The sequence below is a fragment of the Zea mays genome, chromosome 3 (assembly GCF_902167145.1).
Source record: "Zea mays cultivar B73 chromosome 3, Zm-B73-REFERENCE-NAM-5.0, whole genome shotgun sequence".
NCBI classification, from domain to species: domain Eukaryota; kingdom Viridiplantae; phylum Streptophyta; class Magnoliopsida; order Poales; family Poaceae; genus Zea; species Zea mays.
The window spans coordinates 91,050,271-91,072,315 of NC_050098.1; the positions used below are offsets into that span (position 1 = coordinate 91,050,271).

At 43.7% G+C, this 22,045-nt stretch overlaps 1 protein-coding gene across 1 annotated transcript; it reads right to left on the bottom strand.

Moving 5' to 3' along the window:
* Positions 1-1,161: 1,161 nt before the first annotated feature.
* LOC103650383 (histone-lysine N-methyltransferase, H3 lysine-9 specific SUVH1) lies at positions 1,162-4,430 on the bottom strand. The gene is made up of 3 exons (XM_020550821.3): positions 4,388-4,430; positions 1,773-3,913; positions 1,162-1,630 (listed from the first exon to the last, which is right to left on the bottom strand). Exon 2 carries the CDS (start codon positions 3,898-3,900, stop codon positions 1,801-1,803), a length of 2,100 nt encoding a protein of 699 aa, XP_020406410.1. The 5' UTR covers positions 3,901-3,913; positions 4,388-4,430; the 3' UTR covers positions 1,162-1,630; positions 1,773-1,800.
* Positions 4,431-22,045: the final 17,615 nt, after the last annotated feature.

Below are 22,045 nucleotides of genomic sequence, written 5' to 3' on the forward strand. Positions count from 1 at the left end.
TATGATTGTAAACAGAAGAATATATTGTAAATAGAAGAATATATTGTAAACAGAAGAATTTGTGTTAATAAATATAAATCTAGTTTTGTTTGAAATTTTGAAAAAGGCAGGAAAACTTATACTGACGGGAAATGTTAAGAAAACCGCTAGTAGAAATAACATTTCCAGTGGCGATAACATTTTCACTAGCAGTTTCCTTAAGCAAACTGCCAGTGAAATAACATTAGCACTGGCGGGGTGCTTAAGAAAACGACCAGTGGAAACAAGAATTGCACTAGTGGTTTTCTTAAGCACCCCGCCAGTGCTAATGTTATTTCCACTGCCGATTGCTTAAGAAAATCGCCAGTGGAAATCTTATTTCCACAGTCGGTTTTCTTAAGCACCCCACCAGTGCTAATATTATTTCCATTGGCGGTTGCTTAAGAAAATCGCCAGTGGAAATCTTGTTTCCACATGTGGTTTTCTTAAGCACCCGCCAGTGCTAATCTTATTTCCACTGGCGATTGCTTAAGAAAACCGTCAGTGAAAATCTTGTTTCCACAGGCGGTTTTCTTAAGTAACCCGCCAGTGCTTATGTTATTTCCACTGGTGGTTGCAAAACAACCGTCAGTGAAAAGGCCGATTTCTACTGGCCCCTAGCACTGGCGGCACTGAAAAACGCCAGTGCAAATAGCTTTAGGACCGCCACTATAGAGCTTCCGTGTACTAGTGGTTGTTGTTGATGAGGATGGGGTGAGATGAGATTGTAGGGTCTCACCTCGCCGTTATATACATGACCAGAGAGTTATCTCTTTACAAGTTGCGATCACTTTCTACTTCACTTATATCCTTCTTTGTCACAGCTCGCAGTCCTATATACACAGAGTCTTGATCACCTTCTCGTCTGATTTATCGCTGAATGCTTAGCTCCTCCGTTACTTTCAACGGCACCAACCCAGTGCTCCCATGCTTCGATAGAGCCTAACTCCTAGTGGCCCATCCCGTAGGATGAGGATGTTTATAAGGAACGGGAGTATCTATCCCCCATAGTGGGTGAGGATTTGTTTCGCTGCTTCCCTTCATGCGACGAGGTAGGTGATAGAATAGGCCCGGTTGATTTCAAAAATTATAAGGAGTTTTTTAAATGAACGACAGTGAAACCGAAAAACAGGTGCTTTATAATAATAAAGATATACATATTTCGGCGCAGCAAAGCTACATCTCTCTCGAAGATGACAATGTTTAATGTTTTGCAAACAGTTGCACAAATGTGATAAAACAATCTTCAAACCTTGTGTAGCTTATTGAGAATTCTCTCAGCCAGCCAAAAAGTGCAGCCTAATCACCATCTCATCTCCGAGCAAACTGGTGAACACGTAAACTGTCATACGAACATGCATGGTGATATAAACATTGTTGAGATCCTGCCGACATCCAAAGACTTACATGTCACATTGCACACTGGCATTGCATTACATAGTCTGGTTGTTCGTGAACTACTAGAGGTCCACGCCATGCTTACAAAGACTTCATTCTACTACCTTCCTCCCCTCCCTCGTTGCCAGCAACGATCGTCCCAGAACAGACTGGTGATTCCCCTTACCACACCCGCCATGGCATGCTTTTATATATACAAAGGGAACACCAGAACCTGAAAGCAGAGATAGCAGCATCAGGGCCAACTACTGATAAAACTATCCTCTTAAAAGAAACTAACAATCGGTACAGACAGAATGTTTCCATCCAATCCATAGTGACCACCAGAGACAGAGAGAGATGATGATGTTTCTTACCTGCTTTACTACACCATGGTTCCTTTCGTCAGAAAGAACCTCGGCAACTGGTGGAGCCACAGAAGCATGGCTTGAGTCTGCAAGCGTTCGGAAATTTCCCCTGAAAACCAGGAGGAGCAGCTCCTCTCGTAGTACCATAATCATAGGTCAGTTGAGCCATGGGAGGAACATGCCTCATCGCGAAGAACATGACATGCGGGTATCCCCCATCGCCGTACCGCACGGGCTGCCAAAGCAGGTTCGGCGAGCAGCTATGGTTCAGAAAGCGAGCCACGTTGCCTGACCTTCTCGCGCTTATCATAACAGGCAGCCTCTCCTCCAGGTTCTCTGCTGCGTCACCGTCGCTTGCTTCCTCAACCAACCCCGCTCCCAGGTTCCACCACCTCCAACCCTCGCCGCTGGCGCAGAAGGCATACTCATCCTCCTCGCCACCCGTGCTCACATCGACGGCTTGCCCAGCGTACTCGCAGACGAATGCGCCGGCGCGGATGGGGTCCCAGGACCGGACGCCCCACCCGCAGGCGTCCCCGGTCCAGAAGACCTCGAACCTGAGACGAACGCCTTTCTGCGCGACCCTGTTTCGGCAGTTTCCTGAGCACCGGCACTCGGGGCCGCACTCGTAGAGCACCGGAACGCGCTTCACGAGCAGCCCGCAGGCCGTGTACGGAAGGTGCCCGCTGTTCAGCCGTGCGCACGAGCAGTCAGGGTCGTCGCTGGGCAGGCACACGCTGGGGCACTTGCATGGCTTCGTCTTGCCGAGCGGCCTTGGATACTCATACTCCACCCCGGTGACGTAATTGAAGCGCCCTGGCACTCTCTGCTCGTCGTCGTCGTCTGCGTCATTGACAAGGCACACGGGGAGCTTCTCGGCGCTCGACGACATGTCTGCGCTTACGACATGGCTTCTCGTCACAGGATCTGCTCTCCACCTCTCAGCCATCTTCCAGACCGAGATCCCGTCCCGCTGCCCCGGCTCCCTTCTCAGCTTGTACTTGAAGACGCTGAACCCATCCCTCGCCCTCTCCGTCCAGGACCCTTCCACCCGGTACAGCCCGTCGTAGACGTAGATCTTGCTCGAGCGGCAGAACGGGTCCTGCGCGCCGCGCACGACCCTGACCACGCTCCTCCTCTCCATGCTGTTCATGAGAGCAAGGTTGCCGCGTTCAAGCCTCTGGTCGTGCTTGTCCTTGCGCCGCCGGCTACTGCCTCCCTGGCCCGTGTACACCAGGACGTCCGAGTCGGTGTCGTCGTTCTCGTAGCCGCCGGACGAGACGACGCTGACCGCCACAACCTCGTCGGTTCCGCTTCCGCCACGCCTAGCGGAGACGTAGTCGATTCCGGCCATGGCGGGCGCGTGTAGACCGACAACGCACATCTCCATCCTGAAGAAGAAGATGTCTCCGACCTCGACGCCGGGTACGGGTCCTACGGTCTTGAGGTTGTTGATCCTCAGGCCGTTCTGCATCATGAGACTTCCGGCCTTCAAGTCCGCACGCTTGCCTGCTGCGTCCTCTCTGTTTTCGTCCAGTTGGAGTATGCGGCGCCGGAGCGAGTCAAACATCGTCAGTGTCTCTTGGACAGATTCAGTTGGGTCGCTTGACGAGGATGGGGTAAAGGTGGCGAGCTCCTTGTTGAGACTGAGGCTTGTCTGTGTTGGCCTGCGCTTCATGTCACGTGCATTGGAGCACTCAGCCTGCTGATGAGTCCTCTTGCCTGCTGTCTTCAGCCGGGTTGGTTTTTTCCGACCACAAAAGAAGGGATTGTATTCTTCTTCCGATGATTCATCTTCGCGCCGTGGCATGCGAAACGCCGGCGCCGCTGCTGAGACTGGAGTCGCCTCGAGAGGATCACCTCCGGCGCCGGGTCGTGGCATGGGAAATGCAGCTGAAACTGGAGTAGCCCTGAGAGGAGCTGGTGACTTTGGTAAGGGCTGACGAGCTGCAGACGGTTCTGGCGACGTGCAGGGCCTGAATGGCGTGACGAAAACTAGCATCGGGTCGGTTGATTGAGTTGCCACGTCATATTTCATAGGCAGCGGCAGCATCGGTGCTAGTGACCGCAGCGGCTTCGCCTCCAACGGCTGATCTTGCTCGTCACTTTCTGATTCGTCCTGCGAGGTCGTCTCCATGGCCGGCGAACTCCTAGCGGTGGAATGGTCGATCGACACAAGTCAGTGAGCAGACAGCAGTCCTACATCTGTGACGGTGGCAGTGTAGAAAATGTGTGTGGTTTTGTATACTGGAAACAATGTGTCATATTTGAGAAGAGAAATGCCAAACATAGAGCAGAATAATATAAGAGAACAGACTTTGTGAGGAAAAAACTGCAACTTGTGAAAGAAAATAACAGAAGCATAGTTTATTGTCAAGTCAAGTAAGGAAAACGTGAACAAATCTGAAACAAGAAGAAGCACAGAGAAGCTACACACTCACACTAGGTATCATCCAAAGAAAATAAAAAAAGACAGCGCGACAATGAAGAATACGTCAAGCAACCCGCCAAACCTAAATCTAAATCCTAGTTTATTCATATTCGCAGAATCGTAAGAGATTGTCTGAGAAAAATACAGACATATTTGCAGTCTGTGAAAGAGAAGACGAGAGCGGTGTCGTCACCTTGAGGGTGTCGTCGGAGCAAGCAGAGCCGAGCCTGAGGAAAACTGAAGGGGGTCAAAGGAATGCACCGTAGTGCTACTAGCCTCCTCGTTCAGGTCGCTTGATACGGGACACTTGTCCTGTTGTCCACATTCCACATAGAAGTGCACTGGACTGATCGGCAGTCGTGTCACCGCTCATTCGTCTCTGCCTCTCTCACCAAACAACACGGCTGTTTACACCATCCTCCGCCGTTGATGAATACCACCTTGGGATACGTGCCCAGTAGCTACAATAGCGAATTTGCCCGCCATCTTTACATCACACTAGAGAATACGACACAACGACACTGTTTAGCATTTTCGGGGGCCGAGCCTCGGCCGCCGAAAATGCTCGGCCGTGGAAAATAATCCATTATTTTTTACGGTGAGCTCGAGCCGCCAAAAATAATCTTGTTTTCAGCGGTCACAGACAAAGCCGCCGAAAAAACGTTATTTTCTACGATTTCTGACACAGCCGCCGAAAATAACATTTAATTTTCGACGACCACGCCCCGGCCGCCGAAAATAAACCGTTTAAAACGGCCGCCTGGATCCTACTTCTCTCTTTTTCTCTCCTCTCTCGCTCACGGCTCTGTCCCAAGCCGCTGCCCGCGTTGCCCCCCGCCCGCCGCCACTCCCCGCGCCGCCCAGTGCCGCCCCGGGCAGCCACGCCTCGCCGGCTTCGTCCCGTCGTCCGTCGCCGTCCTCAGCTCCCGTCGACCGGCCGCGGCCAAGACCTCCTCCTGCCACCACTCTGCTGTCGTCGCCAAGCTCTTCCCCATCCAAAGGTTATTTTTTGCATATTTTATTCCATATTTTGGGTGACCGTTATTTAATTGCCGCCGAAATTAGTATATATTTGTAGTTGTGTTTGTTTGATTAGTGCGTGTAATTAGTATCATTGTTTAGTTTGATTTCATTAATATATTAGTGGTATATGTGGTTTAGGGATTAGGGGCATATTGTATTTGTGGCATTATTTTTCAGATTTTTTAAACTACTAAAAGACTCTAAAGAGCCGTTGCATGAACACATATGTGAGTATACTCGCTTTTGTGACTCGTGTCATGGCCATTAAGTCCAAGTATTTTTTCTCTCGAACAAGTGTTATAATGAGATTTTAAAGTTACTAGGAGATGTGCTCCCAAAGCCCAATAAGTTGCCTAAAGACATGTACCATTTAAAGACAATTATCAAAGGTCTCGGTATGGATTATGAAAAGATTGATGTGTGCAAAAATAATTGTATGCTTTTCATGAAGGAGCATGCGGGAGAGAGAAAATGTATAAAATGTGGACAATCTAGATTTGTGGAAGTTGTTAATGATGAGGGTGACAAGGTGATGACAGATGTTGCACATAAGCAGCTCCATTACTTGCCACTAACTCCTCGAGTGAAACAATTGTTTCTATCTAAAAAAACCGTTATGCACATGCGATGGCACAAAGAAGGTGTCTGTGATAACAATGAGCTAATCGTGCACCCTTCAGATGAGGATGCTTGGAAGGCTCTCGACACGTTTGATCCAGACTTTACAGCTGATCCGACGAATGTTCGAATCGACCTCGCGACCGATGGCTTCACACCTTTTGGTCAAATGGCATCATCATACTCATGTTGGCCCGTCTTTGTTATTCCATACAACCTTCCACCTTCTCTTTGTATGAAATATGAATTTATATTTCTTTGCTTAATCATTCCTGGCCCAGACTATCCTAGAAAGAAACTCAATGTCATGTTAAAACCCTTGATTGAAGAGTTGAAGGAGCTTTGGAAAGGAGTTGAAACATACAATGTTTTTAAAAAACAGATATTCAAACTTCGAGTTGCGTATTTGTGGTTGGTGCATGACTTCATGGCGTATGCAATTTTTACCGGTTGGAGTACACATGGTAGATTGACATGTCCATATTGCGGTTCAGATACAGATTGCTTCCATCTTGCTCATGGTGGAAAGATCACTTACTTCGATTGTCATCGACGTTGGTTGCCTAGGAAACACCCCTTTAGGAGCGATAAGAAAAACTTTATAAAGAACATCGTGGTCACTAAAGGACCGCCTAAACGTCTTAACGCAACAGAAATATATGCTCAGCTGAACAACCTTGTCCTAAATGAAAAGGGGGACAAGTACGAAGGATTCAGAGTGGACCACAACTGGACACATATATGTGGTCTCTGGGAGCTCCCTTATACATCGTCATTGATTCTTGTGCACAACATTGATGTCATGCACCAAGAAAGTAATGTTGCTGAAGCCCTCATATACACCTGCATGCATTTTGAAAAAACAAAGGACAATCTGAAAGCTCGAAGAGATCTAGCAATGCCTTGTGATCGACAAACCCAAGTGCTCAATGACAACGACAAGCCACCACGTGCCTTGTTCTGTCTTACCTCTAAAGACAAGATCGAGGTAATGAGATGGATGAAAAAATTAAATTTCCCAATGGTTATGCTGCGGGCTTGAAAAGAGCTGTTAATTTGAAAACGGGAAAACTAACTGGCTTAAAGAGCCATGACTTCATATTAATGGAGAGGATTATCCCTGTCATGTTTCGTGGTTACATGCCTGACGCCATGTGGCAAGCAATAGCTAAGCTAAGTTATTTCTACAGGCAGATCTGTGCTAAAGAAATAAGTAAAAATATGATGGAGAAGTTGGAGAAAGAAATACCTGTGTTGTTATGCAAGCTAGAAAAATATTCTCACCTGGATTCTTCAATCTGATGGAGCATCTACTTATTCACATTCCATATGAGGCAAAGGTTGGTGGACCTGTAAAATATAGGTGGATGTATCACATTGAACGTGCACTCAAAACCCTGCGAGGAATGGTTCGAAATAAGGCTAGAGTAGAAGGATGCATCATTGAAGTTTTTTTGCTAAAGGAGGTTTCATACTTCACGAGTGTGTATTTTGCAGAGGAACAAAATGTCTATGCTGCTACCATGCGATACAATGTCGATGAGGAACCTCCTATCAGTGATCTCAACATTTTCCAATGGAGAGGCACAAGTACTAGTAAGGGCACGTTCTACCACCTTAGCATGGCTGAAAGAATGTCGGCATTGCTATACATGTCCTCGAATATGGAAGAGATGGAGCCATATTTTATGTAAGTCTTTATTTTGCCCCATAATTTCTTTGGCAAGGAGCCATATTTAATTACTTATTGGTCGTACAGTAAGTTCAGCAAGGAAAATTGGACTTATTCCCATAAGCCTACAAGCAAACAACTAGATACGATGCGACGACATGGGAGGCATGGAAAACCTAATTTTGTTGACTGGTTTCGGGAGCATGTAAACTCTTTATATTCCTTACTTTGATGTCATTTAGCCTTTTACGCAAGGTAGTCATTTTAACTGTATATTATTTGCAACGCACAAAGACTCCTAACATACACGAGAACTTGATACAACTATCTTATGGGACAGTGACTTGCAGAACCTTTGGTCGATACGATGTGAATGGCTGCCGTTTTTGTTCAGACCAATTTGAAAAGTCTCATCGTCGTGCAGCCACATGTAACATGGATTTCTGAATGGGGCACTCGATGCACTCGGAAGAGAAACTAATTATTATGGCATCATTCAAAACATCCTAGAGTTTAATTTTGCAGGGAACAAAACTTTGAAATTAGTATTCTTTCTATGTGATTGGTTTAACAACAATAATGAGATTAGACAAAGTCAATATGGAATAACTGAAGTAAAGCACAAGGAACGACTTCGAGGCCATGATAATTTTATCCTTGCACACCAGTGTGAGTAGGTCTACTATATGTCGCACCCAAATTCGAAGTTTAAAGCATGGTGGGTAGTTCACAAGTTGAACCCTAGTGAACGTTTACATACTCCTTGCACTACTGGTTATCAATACGAAGACGAACATGCTGATGATGTTTATCAAGAAGACGAATTGCCAAGCACTTTTACTATCGATGAGGGTGTTGCACTCAACTCACTAGTCGGAGACCGTAACGATGTCACTGTTGATGAGTGTGTTGCAGCGAAATGAAAACGAAATCCAAGGAACAAAAAAGCCACATTGCGAGCTTTGGATCGAAGAAGACTCCTTGATCGTGATTCTGATGAATTTTGATGTGTAATGCATAATTTAATTTTATGTGATGTATTATTTGTTTTTTATTAATTTACTTAATTTTATGGAGCTAATACTTTTAGGCCCCGTTTGTTTCGGTGGAATTGAATTCCATTTTAATAATTAAAATTTAGACAAGACTAATTAAGTTCATATATTTATATATGTAATATATTTATATATTATCCTAAATCATATGAGAGAGATAGTTATATACTACATTTATGTTATAGCGAAGCAAGTAGAAGAGTGTGCTATAGGTTGTACATCAGAAAAATAGCATGTAAATCTATAGAATCAATTTCCATCTCTCACCCCATGAATTTGAGATAGACTTATATGATAACTTTGGAAAGTGGTGGAATGTCACATTCTAAAAAAATAGCATATTCCATTAGTAAGATTCCAATTCCTCGAAATGAAAGCAAACAAACGGGACCTTAATGTTTTTCTATTGAACAGGATGAGTGGTAGGAAAACAAAGCACACTGCTAGGGGGTTTCTTAATGCGGCTAGGAGGATAGTCCCTAGTGCACGTTCCCTTTTCCAAGGGAGTTCTTCTAGCTGGAGCAGACAGGAGGCGTTGCTGAGACACGCCCAGCCAGAACTGCATGATACACCTATCGCTCTACAAAGGAGTACCGATGTAAATGTTTATTTAATTGATCTTATTTGTCAGTCACTTATATATAAATGTGTCTTACATGTCTCTATTTCATGTCCATAGGAAGAGGAGGAGGAGGAGGAGGAGGTGCAGGCCAATGAGGAGGAGGAGGTCGTGGGCATAGATGTTGAGGCGGATGACGATACCATCGAGGCTCCTGCCGTTCGATGAAGGGGCACTCGGAAGGGCCACTTTGTCCTACCTCCATCAGCGCCTGCACAATCTGAAGCTCGGGTACTGATCATCCCGGTTGGTGATAGGTACTCATGTTTGGCCACTTTGTTCTTACTTATTTGTTTATTGTACACTATATATATGATATGAGTTCCTTGTTTTTTGTCATGCAGCCAATGGGATGACATGTCTTTTGACGACCGAGGTCACCATAGATAGGTTAATCAAGTCTTAGGTAGCCTCCGTCGTCTACATAATCCAGGAATTGTCACCAACTCGAAAGGTGTGGTGGTTCCTTGCACTGGTTGGTCGCACTTCGCACTAGCTCCACATGCTACATATGGAACAGCTCAAGGCACCGTCAAGCACGACTTTTGGGTAAGAATAATGTTTCAAACTAACATTTTATGATTTGTTTCAAACTAAATTTATTTTCGATGTTGGACAGAGACGCTATTGTGTGGAACCTGAGGCTCAAGAGCATGAAGACCGAGTATTAGAGAAAAATGCGAAGAAGGTGTGCAGGGTTGCATTTTCCAATGCTCATCTACAAGTTGTGAACGCATACATGAAGCGTTGAGGGCATTCCATCAACAACTTTCGACAATATTCGGATGTCTACTTGACTCTAGACTAGTACATGGAGGTAAAAATCTAATTTAGCAGCTCATTCAGATGTGAATGTAATTTTGAGCTAACGCTTAGATGCAGGTAACTCTTCCATGGATGAAACACCGGCCGCAGGCTTACAAGGCTTTGTGTGAGATATGGGCTTCGCTAGAGTGGATTGAGAAGTCAAACAGGAATCGACATAGACAGCGCCATCAGCAGGACGAGGACGATGATGAGGTCGTAGTCAACCATACCTATGGGGCTGATGGACACATTCAGTTGGCAAAACGAATGGTGAGTATGTAGTATTCTGTTTAACTCAGAAATGAAACCGGTTTAAATTCATATATTTGCAGGAGGCTCAAACTGGAGTTGTCCCGAGCCCAATCGATGTTTATAGGAGAGGGCATAGAGCGAAAAACAGTCTCCGATGAGCTATATAGTCAAGCGGTCGTTGAGCGTATGGTTAGTTGTTGTTAGGATTAATGTTTTCTTGCCATATAGCTATAAATTATATGTGTGTTGAACCTTCATATTGTATTGTAGGAGACATACGGGCAGGAGATGGTTAGGAAGTATGGAGAAGACTACGATTGGCGAGGAGCGCCTACCATCGATGCTGAAGTTGTGCATTCTATTGAAGGAAAGGCGCATGGACGGTATTAACTTGTGAATTTTTTCAATAATATTAGAACTATGTCCGAATAGCTAATTTTCTTGTTTTTCAAGATATTCTATGTTTACTGGTGTGATCGATTCGACGGAGCAGCTCGCGACGACGAACAAGAAACATGACCAATTTGGCAGCGATCTGAGTCGGTGTTGCCTAAAAATTCATCACTCGCTATTTTAAAAATGTTTTGACTTAATTTTGCCATGCGTTCAAATTAGAATCTCGTAGTTCGAATTAAAACTAGTTCGCGTGAGTTGTTCCAAAAAAAATTGTTGTCGCTTTTGTTCGTGTCAAAAACATAAAATTACGCCCCATTTTCATTCGTGGCTCACTCAAAAAAATACCGTTGTCATGAATTTAGGTTTGCCATTTTGTGTGAGCTTTTATTTTACATTTTTGGATTTGGATCAGCTATGGGTATTAACAAGTCGGGTTGGGTAAGATTTATTTCGAAGCTGACACTGCTTGAGATTACGGACCCGGATAAAATATTCGGTAAGGATCAAATATCGAGGAGTCGGACTCAAACATAGATTGAATGTCTTTTGCCGAAAAGTTCGAACAAAAGAGTTTTAGACGAGATTTGCAAGACCGAATTGACCTTCGGATTTGCACTTGCTTCAAGAAACAAAAGTTTTTAACAGGCTCCAAATTTGGCATTTCGTAAGATTGAATAACTCCGAATTTGGTGAAACATTCACTGTTAACTTGATAAAAGGAGATAGATGCGATCCAGAAATAGAAATTTCCACTGACGATCCGAGTTAGAGACAAATCTCCTGACATAACATGAAATAGACACCAGGGGTGTCACATATATTTCCATTGTGAGAGACGAAGGAGAAAGCACTGTTCCTCTTCCCAAAGCAGATGAAGTGGTGGCTTTTAAAAGCTTCATGGAGGCTGGGCTTCGTTTTCCACTGCACAAGATGCTGGTTGAAGTACTAAAGACGTTCGAAATGTACTTTCATCAACTTACTCACGAAGCTTTGATTAAAGTGGGGGTTTTCATTTGGGCTATGAGGAGCCAAGGGCTAGAGCTGGATGCTAGGTGCTTCTATAATATAGATGAATTATCTTACCACACAAAGGCAACCGAGAAGGAGCAATACCATAACAACTTCGGGTGCTACAACTTCGTGCCCTGTTCTGAGGCAAGTTATCCTATGCCAATATTTCAGAAGAAATGGCCGGGTTCATAGATGAAGCAATGGTTCTATGTGAAGAATGATCTGAGCGAGAGGGAGGATGTGAGGGGCATTGTTCAGCGTCCCATATGGTCACATTTCGGCATTAAAAGGACGTCAATTGCAATTGGGAATGAAGTGCAAGCGTGCCTAATGGATTTCAACACCGTGTGCACTTACATCAATACCAGGGATTTGGTACAAGAATACATTGCTTTCAAGGTATGGCCTCTTGTGAATTACTGGGAGATGCCGAAGGAGACTGCTGCTGGCTCCAGCAAAGGTGGTTTGGTTTATCTTAGATACACCTTTTGGTATAGAAGCCAGTTTGATGATCCAAATGATGATTGGCTAGATGCTATTGAGGCAACTAGTGATAAGCTGATGGGAGCCTACACGAAGGCAGAGGACGAAGCCATGACCGTTGCCTTCGGCGCTCGAGGAAAAAGAAGACTAAATAGAGTCTTTGATGTAATTGGGTTTGTTTATCCTGATTATTTTTTTCCTGCTTGAAAGCAAGTAGGAAAAAGAAAAATTGCCACTTTGACTTCTTCTGGTGCGCCGAAGCCTAAGAGAGCCAAGGTCCTAACCCGTAGGCTGAAGCTACAATCTTTAGAGCAGAAGGCTATGGTGCCCATGATAGAGGAAGTGAAGTTTATTGAGAGTGCCGAAACTGTCCCTGCCATGACAGCCAAACCTAGTGCTGATACAGTAAAAGAGCCGAAAACAAAGAAAACATTAGAAGAACAGCCAAAGATGCTGAGCCCTCCAGTAGTGGCAGAGCTACCGAAGCTATCAACTATTGTGACAACGACCCCGAGGAAGAGGATGATGGCTAGTGTTTTTGATGCTGTTTTGGAATCGATGAAAACACCAACTCCTGCCTCTACTAAAGTTTTTGGCAAGAAAATTGGAGATACAAGGAGAGTGGTTACTGCAAGCGCTGCTTTTGCTCATGCTGGAGCCGGACCTTCGGGAGTGGCGCCAGTAAGGCTGATGGAAGAGAGTCTTCCGGAAAAGTCCACATCACCTACTCCTGAAGGACCTCCCTAGGGTGATTTGGAATACATTGTTCGACACGCTTCAAGAAAGAAGTTATCATCAGAACAAATTGCTGAAGCGCAAAATTATGCCAAGGAGCTGAAATACCCCCAAGGGTCCTTGGTTTATCGATGAGACAATGAGGATAACTTCCTTTACTGTCTACCTGACAGTAAAGAAATCAATGTTTTCCGAGAGATGATGGATAACATGGGGTATCTGTAGCTTGAGCTTGGTTTGTCTGCTATGACAAAGGATCAGCTTGCGGATAGCCTTGCCTACAACAGCTTGAAGGTTTGTACATTTTGGCTTCATATTTAGTAATTTTTGTTACGGTGAACTATTTTTGCGATAGTTCTTATTGTTATTATTTGTTCATTCTTTGTCTTGCAGGGTTTAATTCTTAGTAAGGCTCTAAAAGCTCAAAAAGATGCAGAGGATGAAAGCTACCAGATGGCAATTGGAAACCTTCGATCAGAGGTTATAACTTTGAGGAACGAAGCTCTTGAAAAAGATAAGATTCTACTCTCCCTAGTCAGAAGGCTAAAATCCAGCGAAGCTAAACTGTCCACCCAAGCAGAACTGCATAGAGCTGAAGTACAAGAATTAGAAAAGAAACTTGGCGAAGCAACTGAAAATTTCAATGTGGAGCTAACGAAACATGAGATATCTGATATTGAACGCTTAATGGTACAAAAAAATGTCGAAGAGCTTCGTCAAGCTAAAGAGGAGTGCTATAACGTTGCCACATAATGTGCTAAGAATTTGAAGAATAGATTTTCTAAAGTTGGCGCATTTTCCTTAGAGCAGAATTTTATCCGCGGTGACCCTAATGGGGTTATCCGGTGGATTAACGGTGAAGCCGAAGCTTTTGAAGAAATTCTCAGCGACAGAGGAGATTTTTGTGCCTTCGCCGGTGCCCGTGGGGCCGTGTCGGTCATGGAAAAGGTCGGCTGCGAACATGCGAAGGCTGTGGTTCAGCCAGGATTCTCGCTTTCTACCGACAATATTAAAAACCCTTCGGTCAAAGCCACTGCTCTGAGCGGAAAGTTTTATTCCGAAGTATGGCTGAAGGGTGGCCGAGAAATAGCCGTCGAAGCTATTAGAAATAAAGATAAAGAATCTCTTGACGCCTTGGAAGAGGCCAGAAGAGTTGAAGAAGCCGCTAAACATGCCAGGCTTATAGGTATATCTTTCATGATTTAGCTTCGTAAATTATTATAGCTTTGTTAGTAAAATACACTCATATTGTGGTATAGCCAAGCTTTCTCCCCCTCCGGAGCCATATGGCCCTGAAACTGATCCATCTCTAAATGGGGCGCTTGATGTAATTAAGATTGCTAATGAAGTGGTTGATGAAGCTGTCAACAGACTACTGAATGAAGTTGCCGATAAAATTTAAAAATAGAATGATTAGGGCTTGTTTGTTAAGACTTTAGATTCTCTGTATATAATTTTTCTTTTGTAAGAAACATTTATCAACTATCTATATATTTGATGATGTAATATATTTCTTTGTGAGGCGTGAAATCTTCGTATGTATCATTTTTGAGCCGTAGGCGAAAAAACACCTTCCCTTCTTTTCATGCTTCATAAAGAAGGAAAGAAATCCCCCTTCTTTGCTGAAGCGAATCTGGAGCTCTTGCCGTAGTTGTTACATAAGAATACCATTGTTGAACGCATAGTCTTCGTATGACAGCATCTTTATCACAAGCATGGATCTTGCTTTATTGATGCGTTCTTTCATGAGTCTTTGCCGAATCTAGACTTAACCTCATGGATTGGCTAATATGTTTGAAGGAGCAATTTTCCTTCTTTTTTCACTAATTGTGTCGGTGCAAAATGATGTATGATGCGATGTTATGCAATATGATGTGATGGTATGATGCGAATGACGTTGATGCACAAAACATAAAATAAGACTCTACATCCCCTTAGGTACGACTTTGGAGTCTCTTCACCTTTTACTTAGGTGGTATTTCAGCTCTACATTCCTTTAGGAACGACTTTGGAGCTAAGCTCTGCATCCCCTTAGGAACGGCTTTGGAGCTTCTTCACATTTTACTTAGGTGGTATTTTAGCTCTGCATTCCCTTAGGAACGACTTTGGAGCTTCTTCACCTTTTACTTAGGTGGTATTTTAGCTCTGCGTTCCCTTAGGAACGACTTTGGAGCTTCGTCACCTTTTCTGTTACACTCGATGGTATAACCCCAGATTCATTACATCAGGCCGAAGGTTGAACCTGCTTATATTGTCGAATGATTAGGGCTTGTTTGTTAAGACTTTATATTCTCTGTATATAATTTTGCTTTTGTATGAAACATTTATCAACTATCTGTATATTTGATGATGTAATATATTTATTTGTGAGGTGTGAAATCTTCGTACATATCGTTTTTTGAGCCGTAGGTGAAAAAACACCTTCCCTTCTTTTCACGCTTCATAAAGAAGGAAAGAAACCCCCCTTCTTTGCCGAACCGATTCTAGAGCTCTTGCCATAGTTGTTATATAAGAATAACATTGTTGAACACATAGTCTTCGTATGACAATATCTTTGTCACAAGCATGGATCTTGCTTTATTGATATGTTCTTTCATGAGTCTTTGCCAAAGCTAGACTTAACCTCATGGATTGGCTAATATGTTTGAAGGAGCAATTTTCCTTCTTTTTCACTGTTTGTGTCAGTGCAAAATGATGTATGATGCGATGTTATGCAATATGATGCGATGGTATGATGCGAATGACGTTGATGCACAAAACATAAAATAAGACTCTGCATCCCCTTAGGAACGACTTTGGAGTCTCTTCACCTTTTACTTAGGTGGTATTTCAGCTCTGTATTCCCTTAGGAACGACTTTGGAGCTAAGCTCACTAAAAAAATACCCCCCTATTGCAACACTTTTATGCGTAGCTAGAAGTTGAAATAAGTGTTGCTAAGGGTTATACCAACGCATAATTATGTGTTGCCTATGCTGCCGTTGCTAGGGACTACTGCAACACTTATATATATGTTGGTAAGCCATGGGTATAAGTGTTGCTGCGGCGCAACAGATATTTATTTCCTACTGCAACACTTACATGTATTTGTACCGGCAAAGACGGGTTGACCCGTATTGGATTTGGCAACATTTTGTTTAGATTTATGGCAACACATTTATGTGTTGCAATGTTATTGAATCGTATAACAATGGCAACATTTAGAATGGATTTGTGAGAGCACATATATGTGTGGCAAGAAATAAACCATTTATTGAATACAAAATAATATACAACATCATTTGCCATTAGTAAAATTAGAAGCTCCAATTCATCGTAGACATAAACACGATTGTAATGGACAAACCATTTCTCATTGAAATAAAATAGTCAATATACAGAGTAGCACAACTTAAAATAATCACCACTTCATGCGTATACAAATATTTTTGGAGACAAAGATATAAACATATGACTCATCCTAAACAATATTCTAAACAATATTGAACTTCATCTTAGGTAAATTAGGAAAGCTTTTTTGGTAGCATAATCTTCAAATTCTATAGAAATCTTGGAGCTCTAAAACTGAAAAGAAAATATAATCAAGTGTGGATTCATAGTGTAGCTCTGAAACTGGAATCTAGCAGCTCTGAAACTAAAATCAGTTGGCAGCTCTGAAACTAAAATCAGCTGACAGCTCTGAAACTTCATCCTAGGTACTGAAACTGATGAACAACAAGAAAGCATTTTAGAAAATATATGTGCAAAAGAATACAATAGTGCGATAGGAAAGCACAGGAATGAACGAGCTGATATCATGAGATTTGTTGATACTCACAGGGAAGTGAAAAGATATACTGCTAGTTCTGACATTAGAGCTAAGGATAATCCAACCATGTGTGACCTAACATTACCAGTCAATGTGCTACAACATCCTGACAAGACCAAAAAACATAGAATCTATGGGGGAATGAGTTGTTTGAATTGTGCTAAAACTGCCAAACACAGAATAGAAATGGTTGTACTTCAAAATTTGTACCACCACTATGGCCTACTAAAAATAAAGTGAGTGCAGACATATTTTGTTCAACCAATCGAAATTACAAGATTTAAGTTCCTTGTTCATTGCTAGATGCTCCATTTGGACAAAATGTCAATGTTGAAAAACACATTAATAGAAGATATATTCATCAATACAATCAACCATCGCTTTTTGAAGAAAATGACCATGTCTACTATTCACTTTGCAAACAATACCTCATGATAAAATCTTTGGATCATTATGATGACATCCTACAAAATTTTTCTTGCTAGATGTGCACATGAAACCTGATGATTGACAACATCAAACGATTTCTATCCACAGTAAGTAACATGGTATAGAAGATAAAATGATGCCAAGAAAATTAACACTGCTAGAAATGTTAAGTAATAAAAAGTTGTGCAACCTGACAAAGGAATCTATATGCTACTATAGACATGTGTATGCAAATGTTACTATAGAATCTGCATCCCCTTAGGAACGACTTCGGAGTCTCTTCACCTTTTACTTAGGTGGCATTTTAGCTCTGCATCCCTGTAGGAACGACTTTGGAGCTAAGCTCTGCATCCCCTTAGGAACGACTTTGGAGCTTCTTCACCTTTTACTTTGGTGGTATTTTAGCTCTGCATTCCCTTAGGAACGACTTTGGAGCTTCTTCACCTTTTACTTAGGTGGTATTTTTGCTCTGCATTCCCTTAGGAACGACTTTGGAGCTTTGTCACCTTTTCTGTTACACTCGATGGTGTAACCCCAGATTCATTACATCAGGCCGAAGGTTGAACCTTCTTATATTGTCTTTTGGAGAAAAAAATATAAAGACAGAATAGTAACGAGTACATCAAGCATGAAATTCTTCTGATTGAGCACCTATATTGCTTCAGTAAATATGTCTTGACTCAGGCATAGTACTTTTTATTGTGCATGCTTCGGACTCTTCACATGCATCACGCTGTTGCTGCGCTTGGCGGTGTCCTTCTAGCTGCTGATTGTGAGTCAAGGTTGGTGCCATGGGTGGTGGTGGAGGTAGCAGGGTCGATGCGGCTTGAGAGTGGCTTGCCGAAGCAACCGATGTTGTGGGTTGCTGGTTGCCCACATACTCGAGAATGTATGGAGAATAACACGAAACAGTATGCACGACCTGCTTTGGCTGATTCTGCCTTGCTTCGGCTTCAGCTATCTCCTTTTGCTTTTGGATCGTGACTTGGCACGTCCTTGTTGTATGTACTTTATCCTCCTCGCAGAATAAACAGAATAACCTCCTGGGTTGGGAGCTAAACCTTCCTTTGAAGCTTCTTTCTCCTCTGCCTCTTGGAGCTGGTGGCCTGTAATAACTTTGTTGCGTCCCTAAAGACTAGGAGCTTTGTTGATGCCCTTGAGCGTGGTTTCCTCTATCATCACTTGAGCTAGGATTGTGGATTGTTCTGACATGTCTAGGGTGGAGCCTTCCTCTAAAGCCCCTAGTCATCTCTGAGTATCTGTAGGCCTCTTCCCTTCTTTGCTAGAAGTCATTGTCGGTCCAGATGTATTCGTCCATCTTCTGGAGGAGCTTTTCCAAGGTTTGTGGTGGCTTCCTAGCAAAATACTGTGTCATTGGTCCTGGTCGGAGCCCCTTGATCATAGCTTCGATGACAATCTCATTTGGCACCGTTGGCGCCTAAGCCCTGAGACGCAAAAACCTTCGAACATACGCCTGCAGGTATTCCTCATGGTCTTGCATGCTCTAGAAGAGGGCTTGGGCAGTTACTGACTTCATCTGGAAACCCTGAAAGCGGGTTACCAGCATGTCCTTCAGCTTTTGCCATGACGTGATCATTCTTGGGCGAAGGGAAGATTACCACGTCTGAGCCACGCTCCTGACTGCCATGACGAAGGATTTTGCCATGACAGCCGTGTTGCCACCATATGACGATATGGTTTCCTCGTAGCTCATAAGAAACTACTTCGGATTAGAATGCCCATCGTACATGGGAAGCTACGGTGGCTTGTAGGATGGTGGCCATGGGATAGCCTGCAATTCTGCTGCTAGAAAAGAAGCATCATCAAAAGCAAAGTTACCATGACGAAAGTCATCATACCATTCGTCATCATTGCTTGGACTTTCTTGGCGAAGCTCTCTCTATGGTGGCCTTCGTCCTTGGTCTTCTTGCGTGATATGGCTCATTTCTTCAGCAGCTTCATCAATCTTCCTTTGGAGTTCGGCTAGCCGAAGCATCTTTTCTCTCTTTCTTTGCACTTGCTAGTGAATAGCCTCCAAGTCTCTGATTTCTTGGTCTAGCTCTTCCTCCTGCGTGTTGGGCTGGTAGCCTTCTGTTGGAGACTTGTTCTCAAATGCTTCGAATTAAGAACAAGGCAACACAAAAAATAGGTTAATTGTTAATGTCCTTCGTCCTCCGAAGCATTATTTCCCTAAGGATATAATAATCTTCGGACGAAGGTTATGAAGGACTTACCTTCATAATCACATCATATATCAATGAAAGACGAAGCATATGAAACATGGGAAACAACATGGATAATCATATGACATCATAATATATCTTTTATTATATAATCATGAATGAATAAGAATAACACAGGATTACATTTGTACCTTCGACTGGATAGAAGGCAAAAGTACAAGCGTGACGCACAAGCGAGTACATGTCAGCGTGAACAGTACGGGGGTACTATTCATCTATTTATAGGCACAAGGCACAACCTGTGTAAATTTACATTCATGCCCTTCATATTTACTATTGACTTATTGAAACCCAACTGGGACTAGATAGCCTTTTCCCCTTTAAGTCGGTTCCTTTTTCTGCCATTGAGCTGAAGCTCCCCTGCGTGTAGCTTCGGAGAAACATCAGCCTTCATCTCAACCATGCTTTTCGCATCGTGTATGGTTTTATCCCGAGTCCGAAGGTACCTGTTCATATGTTACACTTGGAAAACATTGTTAGATCATGTTTTTGAGGACCTTCGAAAGACGAAGGCCCCCAACAGTAGCCCCTCGCAGTATTAATTTGTTAAGATAACAAATTCAGACTGCGACATGGACGAAGGCCTTAAGCCGAAGGTCTGAAAAAACACCTTCCCTTTGCTAGAATAGCAATTATCAATGACAGACGGGGCCCTCTGATAGTCGCCTAGAGGGGGGGTGAATAGGGCGAAACTGAAAATTACAAATATAAACACAACTACAAGCCGGGGTTAGCGTTAGTAATAATAAATGAGTCCGCAAGAGAGGGCGCAAAACAAATCCCAAGCGAATAAGCAAATGAGACACGGAGATTTGTTTTACCGAGGTTCGGTTCTTGCAAACCTACTCCCCGTTGAGGAGGCCACAAAGGCCGGGTCTCTTTCAACCCTTCCCTCTCTCAAACGGTCCCTCGGACCGAGTGAGCTTCTCTTCTCTAATCAAAGCCGGGAACAAAACTTCCCCGCAAGGGCCACCACACAATTGGTGCCTCTTGCCTTGATTACAATGGAGTTGTGATCTCAAGAACAAGTGAGAAGGAAAAGAAGCAATCCAAGCGCAAGAGCTCAAATGAACACGGCAAATCACTCTCTCTAGTCACTAGGGTTTTGTGTGGAATTGGAGAGGATTTGATCTCTTTGAGTGTGTCTAGAATTGAATGCCTAGAGCTCTTGTAGTAGTTGAGAAGTGGAAAACTTGGATGGCCATGAATGTGGGGTGGTTGGGGTATTTATAGCCCCAACCACCAAAAGTGACCGTTGGCTGGAGGCGTCTGCTCGATGGCGCACCGGACAGTCCGGTGCACACCGGACAGTCCGGTGCCCCTGCCACGTCATCACTGCCGTTGGATTCTAGCCGTTGGAGCTTCTGACTTGTGGGCCCGCCTGGGTGTCCGGTGCACACCGGATATGCACTGTTTGATGTCCGGTGCACCGGTATGGGCAGCCCTGACGTCTGCGCGCGCTGCGCGCGCATTTAATGCACCGCAGGGAGCCGTTGGCGCCGCAGGGAGCCGTTGCTCCGCTGGCACACCGGACAGTCCGGTGTACACCGGACAGTCCGGTGAATTATAGCGGAGCGGCTACCGCGCGAACCCGAGGCTGGCGAGTTCCGGACGCCGCGGTTCGTTGGCGCACCGGACATGTCCGGTGCACACCGGACAGTCCGGTGAATTATAGCGCGCCGGCTTCCGAGAAATCCCGAGGGTGAAGAGTTTGAGTCTGAGTTCCCTGGTGCACCGGACAGGTACTGTTCACTGTCCGGTGGCACACCGGACAGTCCGGTGCGCCAGACCAGGGGTGCCCTCGGTTGCCCCTTTGCTCCTTTATTGAATCCAACACTTGATCTTTTTATTGGCTAGTTGTGAACCTTTTGCACCTGTATAACTTATACACTAGAGCAAACTAGTCAGTCCAATATTTGTGTTGGGCAATTCAACCACCAAAATTATTTAGGAACTAGGTGTAAGTCTAATTCCCTTTCAATCTCCCCCTTTTAGGTGATTGATGCCAACACAAACCAAAGCAAATATAGAAGTGCATAATTGAACTAGTTTGCATAATGTAAGTGAAAAGGTTACTTGGAATTGAGCCAATATAACTACTTACAAGATATGCAAGGAATGTTTCTTTCTTATGTAACATTTTGGACCACGTTTGCACCACATGTTTTGTTTTTGCAAATTCTTTTTGTAAATCCATTTCAAAGATCTTTTGCAAATAGTCAAAGGTACATGAATAAGAGTTTGCAAAGCATTTTCAAGATTTGAAATTGTCTCCCCCTATTTCAAATGCTTTTCCTTTGACTAAACAAAACTCCCCCTAAAAGAGATCCACCTCTTAGTGTTCAAGAGAGTTTTGATATACCATTTTTGAAATACTACTTTCTCCCCCTTTTGAACACAATAGGATACCAAATGATAAAGACTTTTGGAAAGCACTAAGTTTTCAAATTTGGTGGTGGTGGTGCGGTCCTTTTGCTTTGGGCTCATTTCTCCCCCTTTTTGGCATGAATCGCCAAAAAACGGAATCATTAGAGCCCTCGAAGTGCAATCTTCCCCTTTGGTCATAAATAAGTGAGTTAAGATTATACCAAAGACGAAGTCCTTTTGCGTTTGAGCTTTTACTCTCTCCCCCATGGATGAAGTCCTTTTCCTTGATGCTCATTTCTCCCCCAAAGAAGAGAGAGTTGCTCGGAGTGGTGGCG

Coding starts and splice junctions, on each gene's coding strand:
- LOC103650383 (XM_020550821.3), bottom strand. CDS start 3,900: ATGGAGACGACCTCGCAGGACGAATCAGAAAGTGACGAGCAAGATCAG.